Below are 15,791 nucleotides of genomic sequence, written 5' to 3'. Positions count from 1 at the left end.
GGATTCCCTGTCTGGGTCAGTTTGACAGTTGGGCTGTTTGCATCGCTCTCTAGACAGTGACACAAAGGGAGTAGGGGTGTAACCTGCATATCCTGATGAGCCATCTGTGCTAGGTGGGAGGGGAGCAGTGGCCACTCACACATGAAAGGGCTGTGCCTGCCCTCACACAATGCAGTCTCCAACCCCCTGGTGTGTGTCTGGGGCCTGGCCTGGGCAAGGCAGGATATCACAAACAAAGGACACAAAATCCAAATTTGGTTCACAGTGCCACAACAGTAGCTTTTTGGTTGAGAAATGGATTTGCTAGAGTTATGCATGCATTTCTGAGAGTTATGCATGTATCTAATTGACACACTTTATTTATATCAGCGAGGGGACTAGTATTTATAGGACTGGGTGAACAAAGTGGTTGATGTAAATGAAAAATGAAGGAGATGTGGTCCGGGAAACATGTAAATATCTAACATGTGTGTTAAACTTGGCATCCTTGGAGTGGTCTCCCCTACCTTTTTGCCTCTGTTTCCCAGGTTGTTGATGTGTCCTGGACTCTATTTTTGCTACTCTGGGCACTTTACCACTGATATCCAGGACTAAAGTGCAAGTACAAAATGTGTGTAATTGGTTTATCCCTGGTTGGCATATTTGATTTACTGGTAAGTTCATAGTACAGTGTACTAGCGGTGCCCAGGGCCTGTAAATCAAATGCTACTAGTGGGCCTGAGGCACTGGTTGTGCCACCCACAATAGTAGCTCTGTAAACATGGCTCAGACCTGCCACTGCAGTGTCTGTGTATGCACTTTTAAACTGTATTTTATATGTCCTAACAGTGAAATACTGCCAAAATCGTTTTTTCACTGTTGCAAGGCCTATCCCTCTCATAGGTTAACATGGGGGCTGCCTTTAAATATGATTAAAGCGTAGATTCCCTTTGGGAGCGGATAGACATGTGGAGTTTGGGGTCTGAGAATTCACAATTTAAAAATACATCTTGTAGTAAAGTTGATTTTGAGATTGTGTGTTTGAAAATGCCACTTTTAGAAAGTGAGCATTTTCTTGCTTAAACCATTCTGTGACTCTGCCTGTTTGTGGATTCCCTGTCTGGGTCAGTTTGACAGTTGGGCTGTTTGCATCGCTCTCTAGACAGTGACACAAAGGGAGTAGGGGTGTAACCTGCATATCCTGATGAGCCATCTGTGCTAGGCGGGAGGGGAGCAGTGGCCACTCACACATAAAAGGGCTGTGCCTGCCCTCACACAATGCAGTCTCCAAACCCCTGGTGTGTGTCTGGGGCCTGGCCTGGGCAAGGCAGGATATCACAAACAAGAGAGACTTTCCTTTGAAGTAATCCTACTTCAAAGGCCAAAATGGGTATAAAAAGGACATCCAAAACCACAGACTTTAGATCGTTTCTGGACATCAAGAGGAACCTCTGCCTGGAGAAGAGCTGAAGAACTGAGGAGAAGTGCTGCCCTGTCTGTGACTGTGCTTTGTGGAGCTATCCTGCAGTTGCTGCTTCTGCCTGGTGAAAGGGGACAAAAACTGGACTTTGTTGTGCATTTCTGCTTGTGATGAAATCTCCAAGGGCTTGTCCTGAGCTTGCCTCCTGTTGTTGAAGTCTCAGGGCCATCAAGGACTTCCCCTGCCAGGACCTGGACTCTCTACTGAGACTCCTGCTCAGCAAAGGGGTGCCCTATCCAGTTCCAGGGGCCTTGACAGGTGAAGTTGGCAGACCAAGACTGAAAATCCACGCACCAACCACCATGCGGGTAAATTTCCGACGCACCTTTGAGACGCGGCTGAAGAAATGATGCGCTGCCAGCTCCGCGTCTAAAATCGATGCAGTGCCTGCAGCGTGGCTGGAAGATGCACCTCATTGCTAACGGAGGCTGGTAACGTCGCAACCCACACAACGCACTTTTGCTAACACGTGCGGCAATATTTTTGACACAAACCTTCCTGGGTGTGGAAAAATGATGCAACGCCTGCTCGGACCCAAGTGCTGTCCGGATCGACGCATCGCTCTCCTGTGGAGAGGAAAAATTACGCACGCCGACCCGACTGGACAAGGAGAAATGACACACGATCTCGCTTTGCGGGTGAGAAGTCGACGCACCGCTTACCTTTTTCGACACAGACTCGCCTGTGCATGTTATTTTGATGCTACCCAGGTACTTTTCAACGCTAACAGTGTTTTACCTGTTTACAAAAGGATTTAAGACTCATTTGCTTTTAAAATTAATAACTTGACTTGTGTATGTTGGTTTTTCTGTTGTTTTGGTCTTTTTTAGATAAATATTTTCTATTTTTCTAAACCTGTGTTGTGTCATTTTGTCATGTTTTTCACTGAGTTAATGTGCGTGTTAGTACAAATACTTTACACCTAGCACTCTGAAGGTAAGCCTGCCTTCTCATGCCAAGCTACCAAGGGAGTGAGCGAGGGTTAGCTGAGGGTGGTTCTCCTTTACCCTGACTGTAGTGAGGATCCTTGCTTGGACATGGGCTAACCTGACTGCCAACCAAAGACCCCATTTCTAACATTGGTGATCAGTGGTTGGGATTGGACTTGTATTTGTACTTGACATACAATGTTACGGTAATCATCTTCACCAAGTCTATCTAATCGTCCTGCTGCTGGTGACTTAGGCCCTCATTATGACTTCAGCTGTCAAAACAATTGACTGCCGAAGTCACGCCCACCTGGAGACCACCAGTGATGGCGGTGACTCCTGGCAGCTCTCTGGCATAAATTGGTTGGAGAGCCTCCAGCAGCCATACTGGCGGTCGGTGGTCTAATGGAGGTTGCTCCACCACGTCATCGCAACACCGCCGGCCGTATTACAAGTTTTTAATCAGCGTGGCGGTGTTGTGGTGACAGGGCGGTGCTGGCGGAGCAGGCTCCATGAACCCCATTCCCTCCTGGATGACCACCGCAAGCAGGTAAGGTGATCGTCCGACAGGGGAGGGGGACCGGGTGGGTGTTGAGTGCTGTGTGCGCCAATGGGATTGTGTGTGTGTGAATGGAGGGGAGGGTGTTTGTGTGCATGTGTGTTCATGTATCTGTGTGAATGTGTGTCAGCGGGGGTGGGAGGTGTTGTGGATGTGTGTGAATTTGTGTGCATGGATGTGTGAGTATGTGTATGGTGTGTGCATGCGTGGATGAGGGAGCGGGGTATGTACAGGGTTCGGGCTGGGAGAGGGTGGTGTCTACGGGGTTCAGGGTTTGGGACGGGAGTCGTGGCAGTTTCAGAGGGGGAGTCGCATACTGGCGGCAGGAATGTTAATTCCTGTCGCCAGTATCCTTTCCGAGAGGGATTTCCTGGCAGGGTTGCCACCAGGAAATCCCTGGCGGAAAGGAGACTCATAATACCGTCGGCGGTACTAGGTGTACCGGTGGGCTGAAGGGGTTACACGTTCATCCCGGTGGTCCCACCGCCCTGGCAGTACAGGAGGTGAACTGTCTGTTTTGCAGCCAATTCACCGCCATGGTCATAATTTGGCGGTCCTGCTCCGCCATTCTGTCGGCGGTGTTACTGCCACCGCCGGTGTGGCGGAGCAGGACCGCCAAACTCATAATGACCACCTAAATGTCAGTCATGTTACTATTTACAGCGTTTCAGGCAATAATACCTCATTAACAATTTAATGCATTTTTTTAAATTAGTAGTTAATGCAAAATAAATATGAAGTGGAAAATGTATCAATTTGTGTTTTCTAGCCCTATGAATCTGTAATGTACGCTCTCCGTATATTACATATTCCTATGGTTTAAAATGGTGCAATGTGGATGAATACCATAATTGCATATATTAGTTGTGTAATGCACACTTCATGTATGCGTTGCACGCACATGTACATGAATTAGGAAAAAGTCACAACTTGCGCATATTGGTGAATATAGTTTACACTTTGAGCAGACTACTGTTTTTCACCAGACCTTTGTGAAACAGTCCTTAAAAGTTTGCCTATTTTTAGTTTAGTTTACGAAATATGTCAGCATTTCTAGCCAGCGTAATTGAGTTCCACAAGGTAGTAAACATTAACCTGTGGAGCTAAAAGATAGACTGCCTCTTACATATCATTCAGGCCTCAATTACATGGCTCTTTGCACATCTGAACTTACCAAGTGTGCACAGAATTTGCCACATGTGGTTGTAAGTGCCAGTGACAGATTCCGATGCAAAGAAATAGAATCTGCAAACGTTTACACCCACAGTAATAAGTTCAGCTAAAAAGACAATAAATACATCGGTACTCACTTTGTGCAATAAAGAACTGGAGCAAGTGTGTAAATTACATGTGAGGCACTCACATCCCCACGTATTTTAGAGAGCTGCAAGAAAAATGAAAGAAAAAGTTATATACTTTTTGATAAATATGCCTGAAATACTTTGTCTTCCTAATTGTCTAAATGTTGATAAACAAGTAGGAGTAAGTATTTGGCAGCACCCTATGAATGTAAATGTGTGATTTATGTAATTTATAATCAAGACATTCAGATTATTATTATTTTTTACTTTGTATATTAATAAAATGTGAAATTTCTGTCAATATGAAAAGGCAATTTTAATTTCTAAATAGCTCTTTTAAACTTCTTGCAGAGTGTGAAAGTAAGAAGTTTCAAAATGGGTAAGTGTGTTCTTAGGATCACTTCCAATTATTTTGTTTGTGACAAAATATTTGACTTGTCTTGTTCGTCATAAGGCACATTCCAGGATCAAACATCACGATTAGAAATCAGACCAACTTGTGGCAAGCAATAGTTCTTAACATTTTACTGAAAAATACTATGCTATACCATTTAGTAGAAACTTGATGCTCGCCAGTTTGATTCATATCCAGATTTCCTTCTACAGGCATCTCAAGAGATATCTAAGTTTATTTCAATAAAGACAGATGATATGTGCATCACTAGTTAGAAGGAATTTTTTGGAGGGCTCACATACCACCTTTGTCTGTTATCTGGCCAAGTACCCACATGGCATCTACCTAAATCCCTATCACAAGCACAGAGGTGATAATGAAAGGAAATGTGTGAGATACCTGTGACAAGGGCAACAAAGAGGACCATTCTGCTGCTCTACTCTTGTGATTCGTAGGTCCACATATGACTAGCTGACCCAGTTCAGGTGTGACGGATATCCCGCCCACCATATTACGATTTTCAAAGGAAATAATGGAATCTTATTACAGTGTACGGGATATCTGTCATGTTTGTGATGGAGTAACCCCTTCCGCCAAACTCTAAATCAGGCCCCTAGGCCGGATGAGCTACTTATGCAAGGACCTGTGAATCTTCCAACAGCCGACATCGACATCATCAACATGGGTCACATGCAGGTTTGAGGATGGCGAGGCAGTAGAGTTTTTGGGAGTGGAGGAGTTACTGAGCGGTGTAGAGGGACTTAGTTGGAGAAGTACATTTATTACAACCTTAAACAAAGCACCAGACTAGTTGGAGAGCCAATAAATATTCAACTTTACAATACTTGAGCCCACTTGCCATGCTACTGAAAGGTCTGCTTCTTTAATATTTTTCTCATTAGCAGCTTAATTATTTTCCCCAAATGAATAACCCTGATCTTGACTGCCAAATCAGCTTTTGTTCTAAACCTAACATAACAAGTGAGCTATAAAAATACTTTGTTTTAGGCAGCCTTGTTTTTTTGTGGTTCCAAAGAAACTACATTTAAAATTTCACAGGATTCCAAACTATGGGCCATATGTACAAAAGCTTTTTCCCATAGACACAGAATGGGTAAAATCCTTTCGTACATCTGGCCCTATATTTTTTAATGAAGAGCATAAAATTTACTCTGTTATAGGTATGTGTTATGAAGAATAATGAATTAATGAATGAAAAAACAAAAAATTTTGACAGCCCAGAAACATGATAGTGCTTCTCTTTCTACTACTGAGTAGTTAGATTCTACCTTACTAAGGGCCTGGGAGGCAAAAGTTAAAAAATATTCTTTACCCTCTATGACCTGGGACAGCGTTCCACGTAAGCCCTTATTGCTAGCATCTGTTGTACGGATAGTTTTTCTATTGTGTTCAAAGTTGCAGAGGTAAAGTGCTGACAAAATGGCCTGTTTTACGTTTTTAAAGGATTTCTGATGGTATTCTGACCACATGTAGGGCACATGATTTTTCAGTAAATCCCTTAACTTGTAAGTAATTTACAAAAAGTTCCTCACATATTTGGCCATGAATTCAGCTAGGCCCAAAAATGATTTAAGTTCATCCTTATCTTTGGGAGCATTCGTTTTATTTACCGCCTCCTATAAGCATGCCTTTGGTTTGAACCCATCCTTAGAAATTGTGTGCCCCAAATAATTGAGTGCCCAAAATATTCAACTGTATTTACTCCAATTTGCTGTTTTTCTTTTTTAATGTGAGCTCTGCTTCTTTGAGCCTGTCTAGAACAGTTCTCAAAATGTTATCGTGTTCTTCAACAGTGGCCTATATATTAGAATGTAGTCCTAGAAGCATAGTGTTTTAGTAATACCATTTACAATGTGCTGCATGTTTTTTTTAAATACCGCTGCTGCCGATGCCAATCCAAGTGGCATCCTGTTAAACAGAAATGACCCTATCGGAGTGGTGAACGCGATTAGCCACTTGGATTCAGGATGTAACTCTACTTGATGGTAGGCATTGGATAGATCAAGAACTGGGAAGCACATAGCTTCTCCCATGGTACTCAACATTTCGTGAATTCTAGGTGGAAGATGTCTTTCAATCCAAATGTTTTCATTTAAATCCCACAAGTCTACACATACCTCGATGTCATTACCATGGTCTTTTTTTTGCAATTATAATGGGAGCTAGCCAATCCGAGCACTCAATGGGTTGTATAGTGTCAAGGGATCTTAATCTGTTGAGTTATTTCTCCAGAGGTTCTTTCATGTACTGGCCTACTTTTGTGTACTACTGGTCTGCAATCTGTTTTCAATTTGAGTTTATGTTGAAAGTCCTTGGAAATTCATTGGCAATTTGATTATCTGAGCATTACTTGTTCTGGGTTGTTAGGATACAATTTAATCCCAAATTCTTTTTGGTGTTCGTGAGGAAATGCCTTCCTTGTCATGGTTAACCCCTAACGTTTTGCCTTTTTTTATGCCAGTTATGATTGAAAGTGTGCTGGGACCCTGCTAACCAGGCCCTAGCACCAGTGTTCTTTCCCTAAACTGTACCTTTGTTCCCACAATTGGCACAGCCCTGGCATGCAGATAAGTCCCTTGTAAATGGTACCCCTGGTACCAAGGGCCCTGTGGCAGGGAAGGTCTCTAAGGGCTGCAGCATGTATTATGGCACCCTGGGAACCCCTCACTCAGCACATGCACACTGCCTCACAGCTTGTGTGTGCTGGTGGGGAGAAAATGACTAAGCTGACATGGCACATACTCTCACTGCCTGTAACATAGGTAAGTCACCCCTCTAACAGGCCTTACAGCCCTAAGGCAGAGTGCACTATACCACAGGTGGGGGCATAGTTGCTTGAGCACTATGCCCCTACAGTGTCTAAGCAAAACCTTAAATATTGTAAGTGCGGGGTAGATATAAAGAGAATATTGTCTGGGAGTCTGTCAATTACGAACTCCACAGTTCCATAATGGCTACACTGAAATCTGGGAAGTTTGGTATCAAACTTCTTAGCACAATAAATGCACACTGATGCCATTGTGGGATGTATTGTAAAATATACCCAGAGGGCATCTTAGAGATGCCCCCTGAATACCAGTCCGACTCCTAGTGCTAGGCTGACCAGTTTCTGCCAGCCTGCCACAACCAGATGAGTTTCTGGCCACATGGGGTGAGTGCCTTTGTCACTCTATGGCCAGGAACAAAGCCTGCACTGGGTGGAGGCGCTTCTCACCTCCCCCTACAGGAACTGTAACACCTGGCGGTGAGCTTCAAAGGCTCATGCCTTTTGTCACAGCACCCCAGGGAATCCCAGCTAGTGAAGATGCCTGCCCCTCCGGCCACTGCCCCCACTTTTGGCGGCAATGCTGGAGGAGATAATGAGAAAAATAAGCAGGAGTCACCTACCAGTCTGGACAGCTCCTAAGGTGCCTTGAACTGAGGTGACCCCTGCCTTTAGAAATCCTCCACCTTGAGTTTGGAGGATTCCCCCAAATGGAATAGGGATGTGCCCTCATCCCCTCAGGGAGGAGGCAAAAAGAGGGCGTAGCCACCCTCAAGGAGAGTAGCCATTGGCTACTGCCCCCAGACCTAAACACACCCCGAAATCAGATTTCTGCAATCTGAAGAAAGAAGAAGGACTGCTGACCTAAAAGCCCCGCAGAGGCGACAGAGACACCAACTGACTTGACCCCAGCTCTACCGGCCTGTCTCCAGACTCAAAGAACCTGCACAGCGACGCATCCTACGGGGACCAGTGACCTCTGAGGACTCAGAGGACTGCCCTGAACCTAAAGGACCAAGAAACTCCCAAGAACAGAGGCACTGTTCAGAACCTGCAACAACTTTGCAACAAAGAAACAACTTTCAAAGAGACTCTCCCTTCCCGCCGGAAGCGTGAGACTTCACACTGTGCACCCGACGCCCCGACTCGAGTCCAGGAGAACCAACACTGCAGAGAGGACTCCCAGGCGACTCCAAGATGTGGACATCCTGAGTCGACCCCCCTGCACTCCCACAGCGATGCCTGCAGAGAGGATCCAGAGGCTCCCCCTGACCACAGCTGCCTGGTAACCAAGGGACCCGACGCCTGGGCCAAGCACTGCACCCGCAGCCTCCAGGACCGAGAGGAACCACCTACCAGTGCAGGAGTGACCAGCAGGCGGCCATCATGCTAGCCCAGTTGGTGACTTCCCGAGAAGCCCCCCTGTACCCTGCCTGCATCACCTTAGTGACCCCTCGGTCCCTCCAATGTTTTCAATAGCAAACCCGACGCCTACTTTGTCCACTGCACCCGCCCACCCCTGTGCCACTGATGGTGTGTTTTGTGGGCTTGTGTGTGCCCCCCCGTGCTCTACAAAACTTCCCTGGTCTGCTCCCCGAGGACGCAGGTACTTACCTGTAAGCAGATTAGGACCAGAGCACCCCTGCTCTTCATAGGCGCCTATATGTTTTGGGCCCTCCTTTGAGCTCTGCACCTGACCGGCCCTGGGTTGCTGGGGCTGTGTTTTGGGGTTACCTTGAACCTCCAACGGTGGGCTGCCTATGCCCAGGAGACTGACTGTGTAAGTGCTTAACTTACCTGAGAAACCTAACCGAACTTAACTCACATAGGAACTGTTGATTTTTGCACAGTGTCCATTTTTAAAATAGCTCATTGCTATTTTAATCAAAACTGTGTGTACTACTGTTTTAAATCAAAGTTCTGTACTTACCTGTCGGAAGTACCTTGCATTTTATGTACTTACCTCAAATCTTGAATCTTGTGGTTCTAAAATAAATTAAGAAAATATGTTTTTCTATATAGAAACTATTGGCCTGGAGTTAAGTCTTTGAGTGTGTGTTCCTCATTTATTGCCTGTGTGTGTACAACAAATGCTTAACACTACCCTCTGATAAACCTACTGCTCGACCACACTACCACATAATACAGCATCAGTATTATCTAATTTTGCCACTATCAACCTCTAAGGGGAACCCTTGGACTCTGTGCACACTACCTCTCACTTTGAGATAGTATATACAGAGCCAACTTCCTATAGTGTTGCCATCCCAATAATCTGGAACCTTTTTTTTACCACAGATACTTTACCCACAGTGGACCGGTCTTCAAATGTTATAAGAGACTTGAACATTTTGTTAAGGGGAATAGTTTCTTTATTATATCCACTAGGCTTTATGTCAGATTCAAGTAAACATATTGCATTTTTATCAGTCATCCTGTCAAATTCTGAAACATTTATGATGGTAAACGGAGAGCAAGAGTCTGCATAAACATTTGTAGGATTCCCATCAATTAATATTTTGCATTCTGGATATTGGCTAGTATGGATTTCTTCATTTTCTACCTGTAAAATTATTTTCCTAATTTCCTGAGGATTTCTTTTTTCATTTTGTTATCATTTTGTTTGTCGCTTCTAGAAAAATCCTTATATACCCTTGTGAAGTGACCCTTCTTATTACACTTCCTGCAAGTGGCTGTTCTGGCTTGGCATAAGGTAAAATTTGCCAGGTGATTGCTACTGGCACAATGGTAGCATTTTAAGTTAGAATACTCGTTTGTTTGGTGATACTGCCTATTGCTACTGATATTGCAAATATCCCCTTCTAATTTTTCTTTTCTGACTTCTGAAACGTGTTCAGAAGAAGGTTAGGGTCTGATTTATTTTATATATTTAGCACACCGTACTAATCGATCACGATTGAGGGAATCATTCAGTCCTTCAAAGTTACATAAACTCCTCAACCCTCTAAGGGCGGCTATATAGTTTGTAGCACTTCCTTGCTTACCCTGGGAACAACAGAAACATTTGTGACATTCTAATAGAATATTGACTGTATCCCCAAATTGTTTTTCTAATTTAACTTATGTGATTTTATATTCATCAGAAACATCCTCTTCGTTTATGGGTAACCTGCCATGAGTACCTATGTTATGGAGTAGAATGTGCTGCTTCCTTAGGACTAAATTTGTCTCCCCCAGTAGCTATTAAGTAAGACTCAAAAATCTTAATACAATCTTTCATGGAATATTTGGGTCCCCAAATTCATTTAAAAGTGGAAAAGGTTGAGCCATACCTGCCGCTACCATTGTGTGAAATTATTTTAAAATATTGTAGACTTGTACAATTTTGTTAGTGAAACGCAATAACATTTAAAGTCATCAGTATATAATTTACATCTGAATGTGACTGCTATAATGAGAAAAGATTAACAGATTAATACTTAAATTATGGATACTAATATTGTGTTAGGAACAATTTATAATTTTACAACGTTTTTAATACTTACCATATAGTTGCACATAAATAAGGAATACTGTTCAAAAATATTTGTAAGTTTTAGACTTTGAGAATTATGAAATTGGTAACAGCACTAATAGGTTAGGAAAGTTATTACCACTACTACGGTGCTTTTGCCTGGCACAGATTGATCATTAATAGTAAGTAACAGAGGGTGTTACCTCCCTTAAGTTTTTTAATATATTGGAGCTTTGTGAAGAAAGAAATGTATGGCGACCTATTTTGCAAAGATTTGAGATGTGCACATCACCGTTGAAAAGAAATGCGCTCTAGATGTCAATTAACAATTCTCAAGAGAGAGGGAATGGCCTTCCTTGCTCCTACGGCCGACCAGGTTTGCGAAGGAAGGCCATTCAGCAGGGAGGTAAAGTTGATAGACTGTGCCTCTCAGCATGCAACAAAAGTTCATGAACAAGGTGTTGTATGTGAGCGATATAATTTAATTGATGTTGGCAGGGTATTTTAACTGCTGCGTGTTCAAATCAGTAAACTGATATAGATAATTGTTTGATAGCCATGGAACGCTGTGCCCATTAGCGGTCAAAGATAAAGATAATGAAAGTCATCCACGCTTATCAGCGTAACATTTCTACAGTGGTTTCTTTTTAATATTAAGGCAATAATATGCAACGTCCCGCTTCAGAGGTGAAACCAATCAGCTGTGCCTGTCAGAGTGTATCCTTGTAGTGGAAGAATTGCCAAATAAAGACAGGAAGCAGGCCGTACGGTGCAAGCAGAGAAGGAGTTTATTTTCTCCAAAGAAAGAGGACCTACGCTCGGAGGTGCGTTCATGTCCTGAAGCAACCGCCGACTGAATACCAAGTCGCCCGCACTCGAGAACATAGAGCAGCTCCCAATGAGCAAAGATTCCACATGCAGAGCGTGCATGGAACATGTACAGATAAAGCAAAAGTACAGTTAAAGCAAAAACACATACCATTAATAAATACAAACAATAGCATCAACAAGTAAATACTACAACACCTCCCTCCTTTATAAAGGAAAACAAAAAACAAAACAAAAAAACTCTAAACTAAAACAAAGTCACGAAGCTTAGAAGGTAACTTAACCTGTCTTGAACTTCAAGTTATAACACATTTAGAGTCAGATTCGTTGAGGTGTGTATTGCAACTAAGATTTGGATCATTAGAATCAGACTGAAGGTCTGAATTAAAATTCGATGACCTCAAAGAACCAGACCCCTCACGAGAAGGTAAATCAAAATCAGTTCTAGCATGCTGAGAACTTCCTAAATCCGTTGATAACATTGAATTATCAGTATTCTTCAAATGATACATGTTTCTGAAAATATCAAGCTTCTCCTTACTGATGGGAATGACACTACTTCTGCTCCACCAACCCCAACCATTAAGTAATACAGAAGCCTCAGTAGACTTAAGGACCTTAGACGGAAAATACAATTTTGACTCCCCTTTTCTCACCCTAAAAGGTTTCTCAATTAGAACCCAATCATTCACATTCAATTCAATTTGTTTAGAAAGGTCCTGTGATCAAAATCACACTTCTGCTTCAACTGTTTATCAAGGACTCTGCTTCTCAAAGCGTCATCCACAGTTACATCATGTGACTTGTCAATATCACTGTAGGAAGTTGGCTCTGTATGTGCTATTTCAAAGTAAGGAATAGCATGCACAGAGTCCAAGGGTTCCCCTTAGAGGTAAAATAGTGGTAAAAATAGATAATACTAATGCTCTATTTTGTGGTAGTGTGGTCGAGCAGTAGGCTTATCCAAGGAGTAGTGTTAAGCATTTGTTGTACATACACATAGACAATAAATGAGGTACACACACTCAGAGACAAATCCAGCCAATAGGTTTTTATATAGAAAAATATCTTTTCTTAGTTTATTTTAAGAACCACAGGTTCAAATTCTACATGTAATATCTCATTCGAAAGGTATTGCAGGTAAGTACTTTAGGAACTTCAAATCATCAAAATTGCATGTATACTTTTCAAGTTATTCACAAATAGCTGTTTTAAAAGTGGACACTTAGTGCAATTTTCACAGTTCCTAGGGGAGGTAAGTATTTGTTAAGTTAACCAGGTAAGTAAGGCACTTACAGGGCTTAGTTCTTGGTCCAAGGTAGCCCACCGTTGGGGGTTCAGAGCAACCCCAAAGTCACCACACCAGCAGCTCAGGGCCGGTCAGGTGCAGAGTTCAAAGTGGTGCCCAAAACACATAGGCTAGAATGGAGAGAAGGGGGTGCCCCGGTTCCGGTCTGCTTGCAGGTAAGTACCCGCGTCTTCGGAGGGCAGACCAGGGGGGTTTTGTAGGGCACCGGGGGGGACACAAGTCCACACAGAAATTTCACCCTCTGCAGCGCGGGGGCGGCCGGGTGCAGTGTAGAAACAAGCGTCGGGTTCGCAATGTTAGTCTATGAGAGATCTCGGGATCTCTTCAGCGCTGCAGGCAGGCAAGGGGGGGATTCCTCGGGGAAACCTCCACTTGGGAAAGGGAGAGGGACTCCTGGGGGTCACTTCTCCAGTGAAAGTCCGGTCCTTCAGGTCCTGGGGGCTGCGGGTGCAGGGTCTCTCCCAGGCGTCGGGACTTTAGGTTCAAAGAGTCGCGGTCAGGGGAAGCCTCGGGATTCCCTCTGCAGGCGGCGCTGTGGGGGCTCAGGGGGGACAGGTTTTGGTACTCACAGTATCAGAGTAGTCCTGGGGTCCCTCCTGAGGTGTCGGATCTCCACCAGCCGAGTCGGGGTCGCCGGGTGCAGTGTTGCAAGTCTCACGCTTCTTGCGGGGAGCTTGCAGGGTTCTTTAAAGCTGCTGGAAACAAAGTTGCAGCTTTTCTTGGAGCAGGTCCGCTGTCCTCGGGAGTTTCTTGTCTTTTCGAAGCCGGGGCAGTCCTCAGAGGATGTCGAGGTCGCTGGTCCCTTTGGAAGGCGTCGCTGGAGCAGGATCTTTGGAAGGCAGGAGACAGGCCGGTGAGTTTCTGGAGCCAAGGCAGTTGTCGTCTTCTGGTCTTCCTCTGCAGGGGTTTTCAGCTAGGCAGTCCTTCTTCTTGTAGTTGCAGGAATCTAATTTTCTAGGGTTCAGGGTAGCCCTTAAATACTAAATTTAAGGGCGTGTTTAGGTCTGGGGGGTTAGTAGCCAATGGCTACTAGCCCTGAGGGTGGGTACACCCTCTTTATGCCTCCTCCCAAGGGGAGGGGGTCACAATCCTAACCCTATTGGGGGAATCCTCCATCTGCAAGATGGAGGATTTCTAAAAGTCAGAGTCACCTCAGCTCAGGACACCTTAGGGGCTGTCCTGACTGGCCAGTGACTCCTCCTTGTTGCTTTCTTTGTTCCCTCCAGCCTTGCCGCCAAAAGTGGGGGCCGTGGCCGGAGGGGGCGGGCAACTCCACTAAGCTGGAGTGCCCTGCTGGGCTGTGACAAAGGGGTGAGCCTTTGAGGCTCACCGCCAGGTGTTACAGCTCCTGCCTGGGGGAGGTGTTAGCATCTCCACCCAGTGCAGGCTTTGTTACTGGCCTCAGAGTGACAAAGGCACTCTCCCCATGGGGCCAGCAACATGTCTCTAGTGTGGCAGGCTGCTGGAACCAGTCAGCCTACACAGATAGTCGGATAGGTTTCAGGGGGCACCTCTAAGGTGCCCTCTGTGGTGTATTTTACAATAAAATGTACACTGGCATCAGTGTGCATTTATTGTGCTGAGAAGTTTGATACCAAACTTCCCAGTTTTCAGTGTAGCCATTATGGTGCTGTGGAGTTCGTGTTTGACAGACTCCCAGACCATATACTCTTATGGCTACCCTGCACTTACAATGTCTAAGGTTTTGTTTAGACACTGTAGGGGTACCATGCTCATGCACTGGTACCCTCACCTATGGTATAGTGCACCCTGCCTTAGGGCTGTAAGGCCTGCTAGAGGGGTGTCTTACCTATACTGCATAGGCAGTGAGAGGCTGGCATGGCACCCTGAGGGGAGTGCCATGTCGACTTACTCGTTTTGTTCTCACTAGCACACACAAGCTGGTAAGCAGTGTGTCTGTGCTGAGTGAGAGGTCTCCAGGGTGGCATAAGACATGCTGCAGCCCTTAGAGACCTTCCTTGGCATCAGGGCCCTTGGTACTAGAAGTACCAGTTACAAGGGACTTATCTGGATGCCAGGGTCTGCCAATTGTGGATACAAAAGTACAGGTTAGGGAAAGAACACTGGTGCTGGGGCCTGGTTAGCAGGCCTCAGCACACTTTCAATTGTAAACATAGCATCAGCAAAGGCAAAAAGTCAGGGGGCAACCATGCCAAGGAGGCATTTCCTTACACAACCCCCCCCCCAAACGAAAGAGGATGAGACTAACCTTTCCCAAGAGAGTCTTCATTTTCTAAGTGGAAGAACCTGGAAAGGCCATCTGCATTGGCATGGGCAGTCCCAGGTCTGTGTTCCACTATAAAGTCCATTCCCTGTAGGGAGATGGACCACCTCAACAGTTTAGGATTTTCACCTTTCATTTGCATCAGCCATTTGAGAGGTCTGTGGTCAGTTTGAACTAGGAAGTGAGTCCCAAAGAGGTATGGTCTCAGCTTCTTCAGGGACCAAACCACAGCAAAGGCCTCCCTCTCAATGGCACTCCAACGCTGCTCCCTGGGGAGTAACCTCCTGCTAATGAAAGCAACAGGCTGGTCAAGGCCATCATCATTTGTTTGGGACAAAACTGCCCCTATCCCATGTTCAGAGGCATCAGTCTGCACAATGAACTGCTTAGAATAATCTGGAGCTTTGAGAACTGGTGCTGAGCACATTGCTTGTTTCAGGGTGTCAAAGGCCTGTTGGCAGTCCACAGTCCAGTTCACTTTCTTGGGCATTTTCTTGGAGGTGAGCT

General features: G+C 44.9%; 1 protein-coding gene across 10 annotated transcripts in view; it reads left to right on the top strand.

Annotated features, from left to right (window-relative positions):
- PTPN22 (protein tyrosine phosphatase non-receptor type 22) overlaps positions 1–15,791 on the top strand; it is a 638,407-nt gene that overhangs the window by 458,840 nt on the left and 163,776 nt on the right. For all 10 annotated transcript variants that reach the window (XM_069238710.1, XM_069238708.1, XM_069238709.1 and 7 more), the window contains one exon: positions 4,600–4,627. In XM_069238710.1, coding sequence (XP_069094811.1) covers positions 4,600–4,627 — 28 coding nt within the window. The remainder of the gene's footprint in view (positions 1–4,599; positions 4,628–15,791) is intronic.

This window comes from Pleurodeles waltl, chromosome 6, assembly GCF_031143425.1.
Source record: "Pleurodeles waltl isolate 20211129_DDA chromosome 6, aPleWal1.hap1.20221129, whole genome shotgun sequence".
In the NCBI taxonomy this organism is placed as follows: domain Eukaryota; kingdom Metazoa; phylum Chordata; class Amphibia; order Caudata; family Salamandridae; genus Pleurodeles; species Pleurodeles waltl.
The sequence above is the reverse complement of the archived record's forward strand: the minus strand, read 5'-3'. Positions and strand labels throughout refer to the sequence as shown.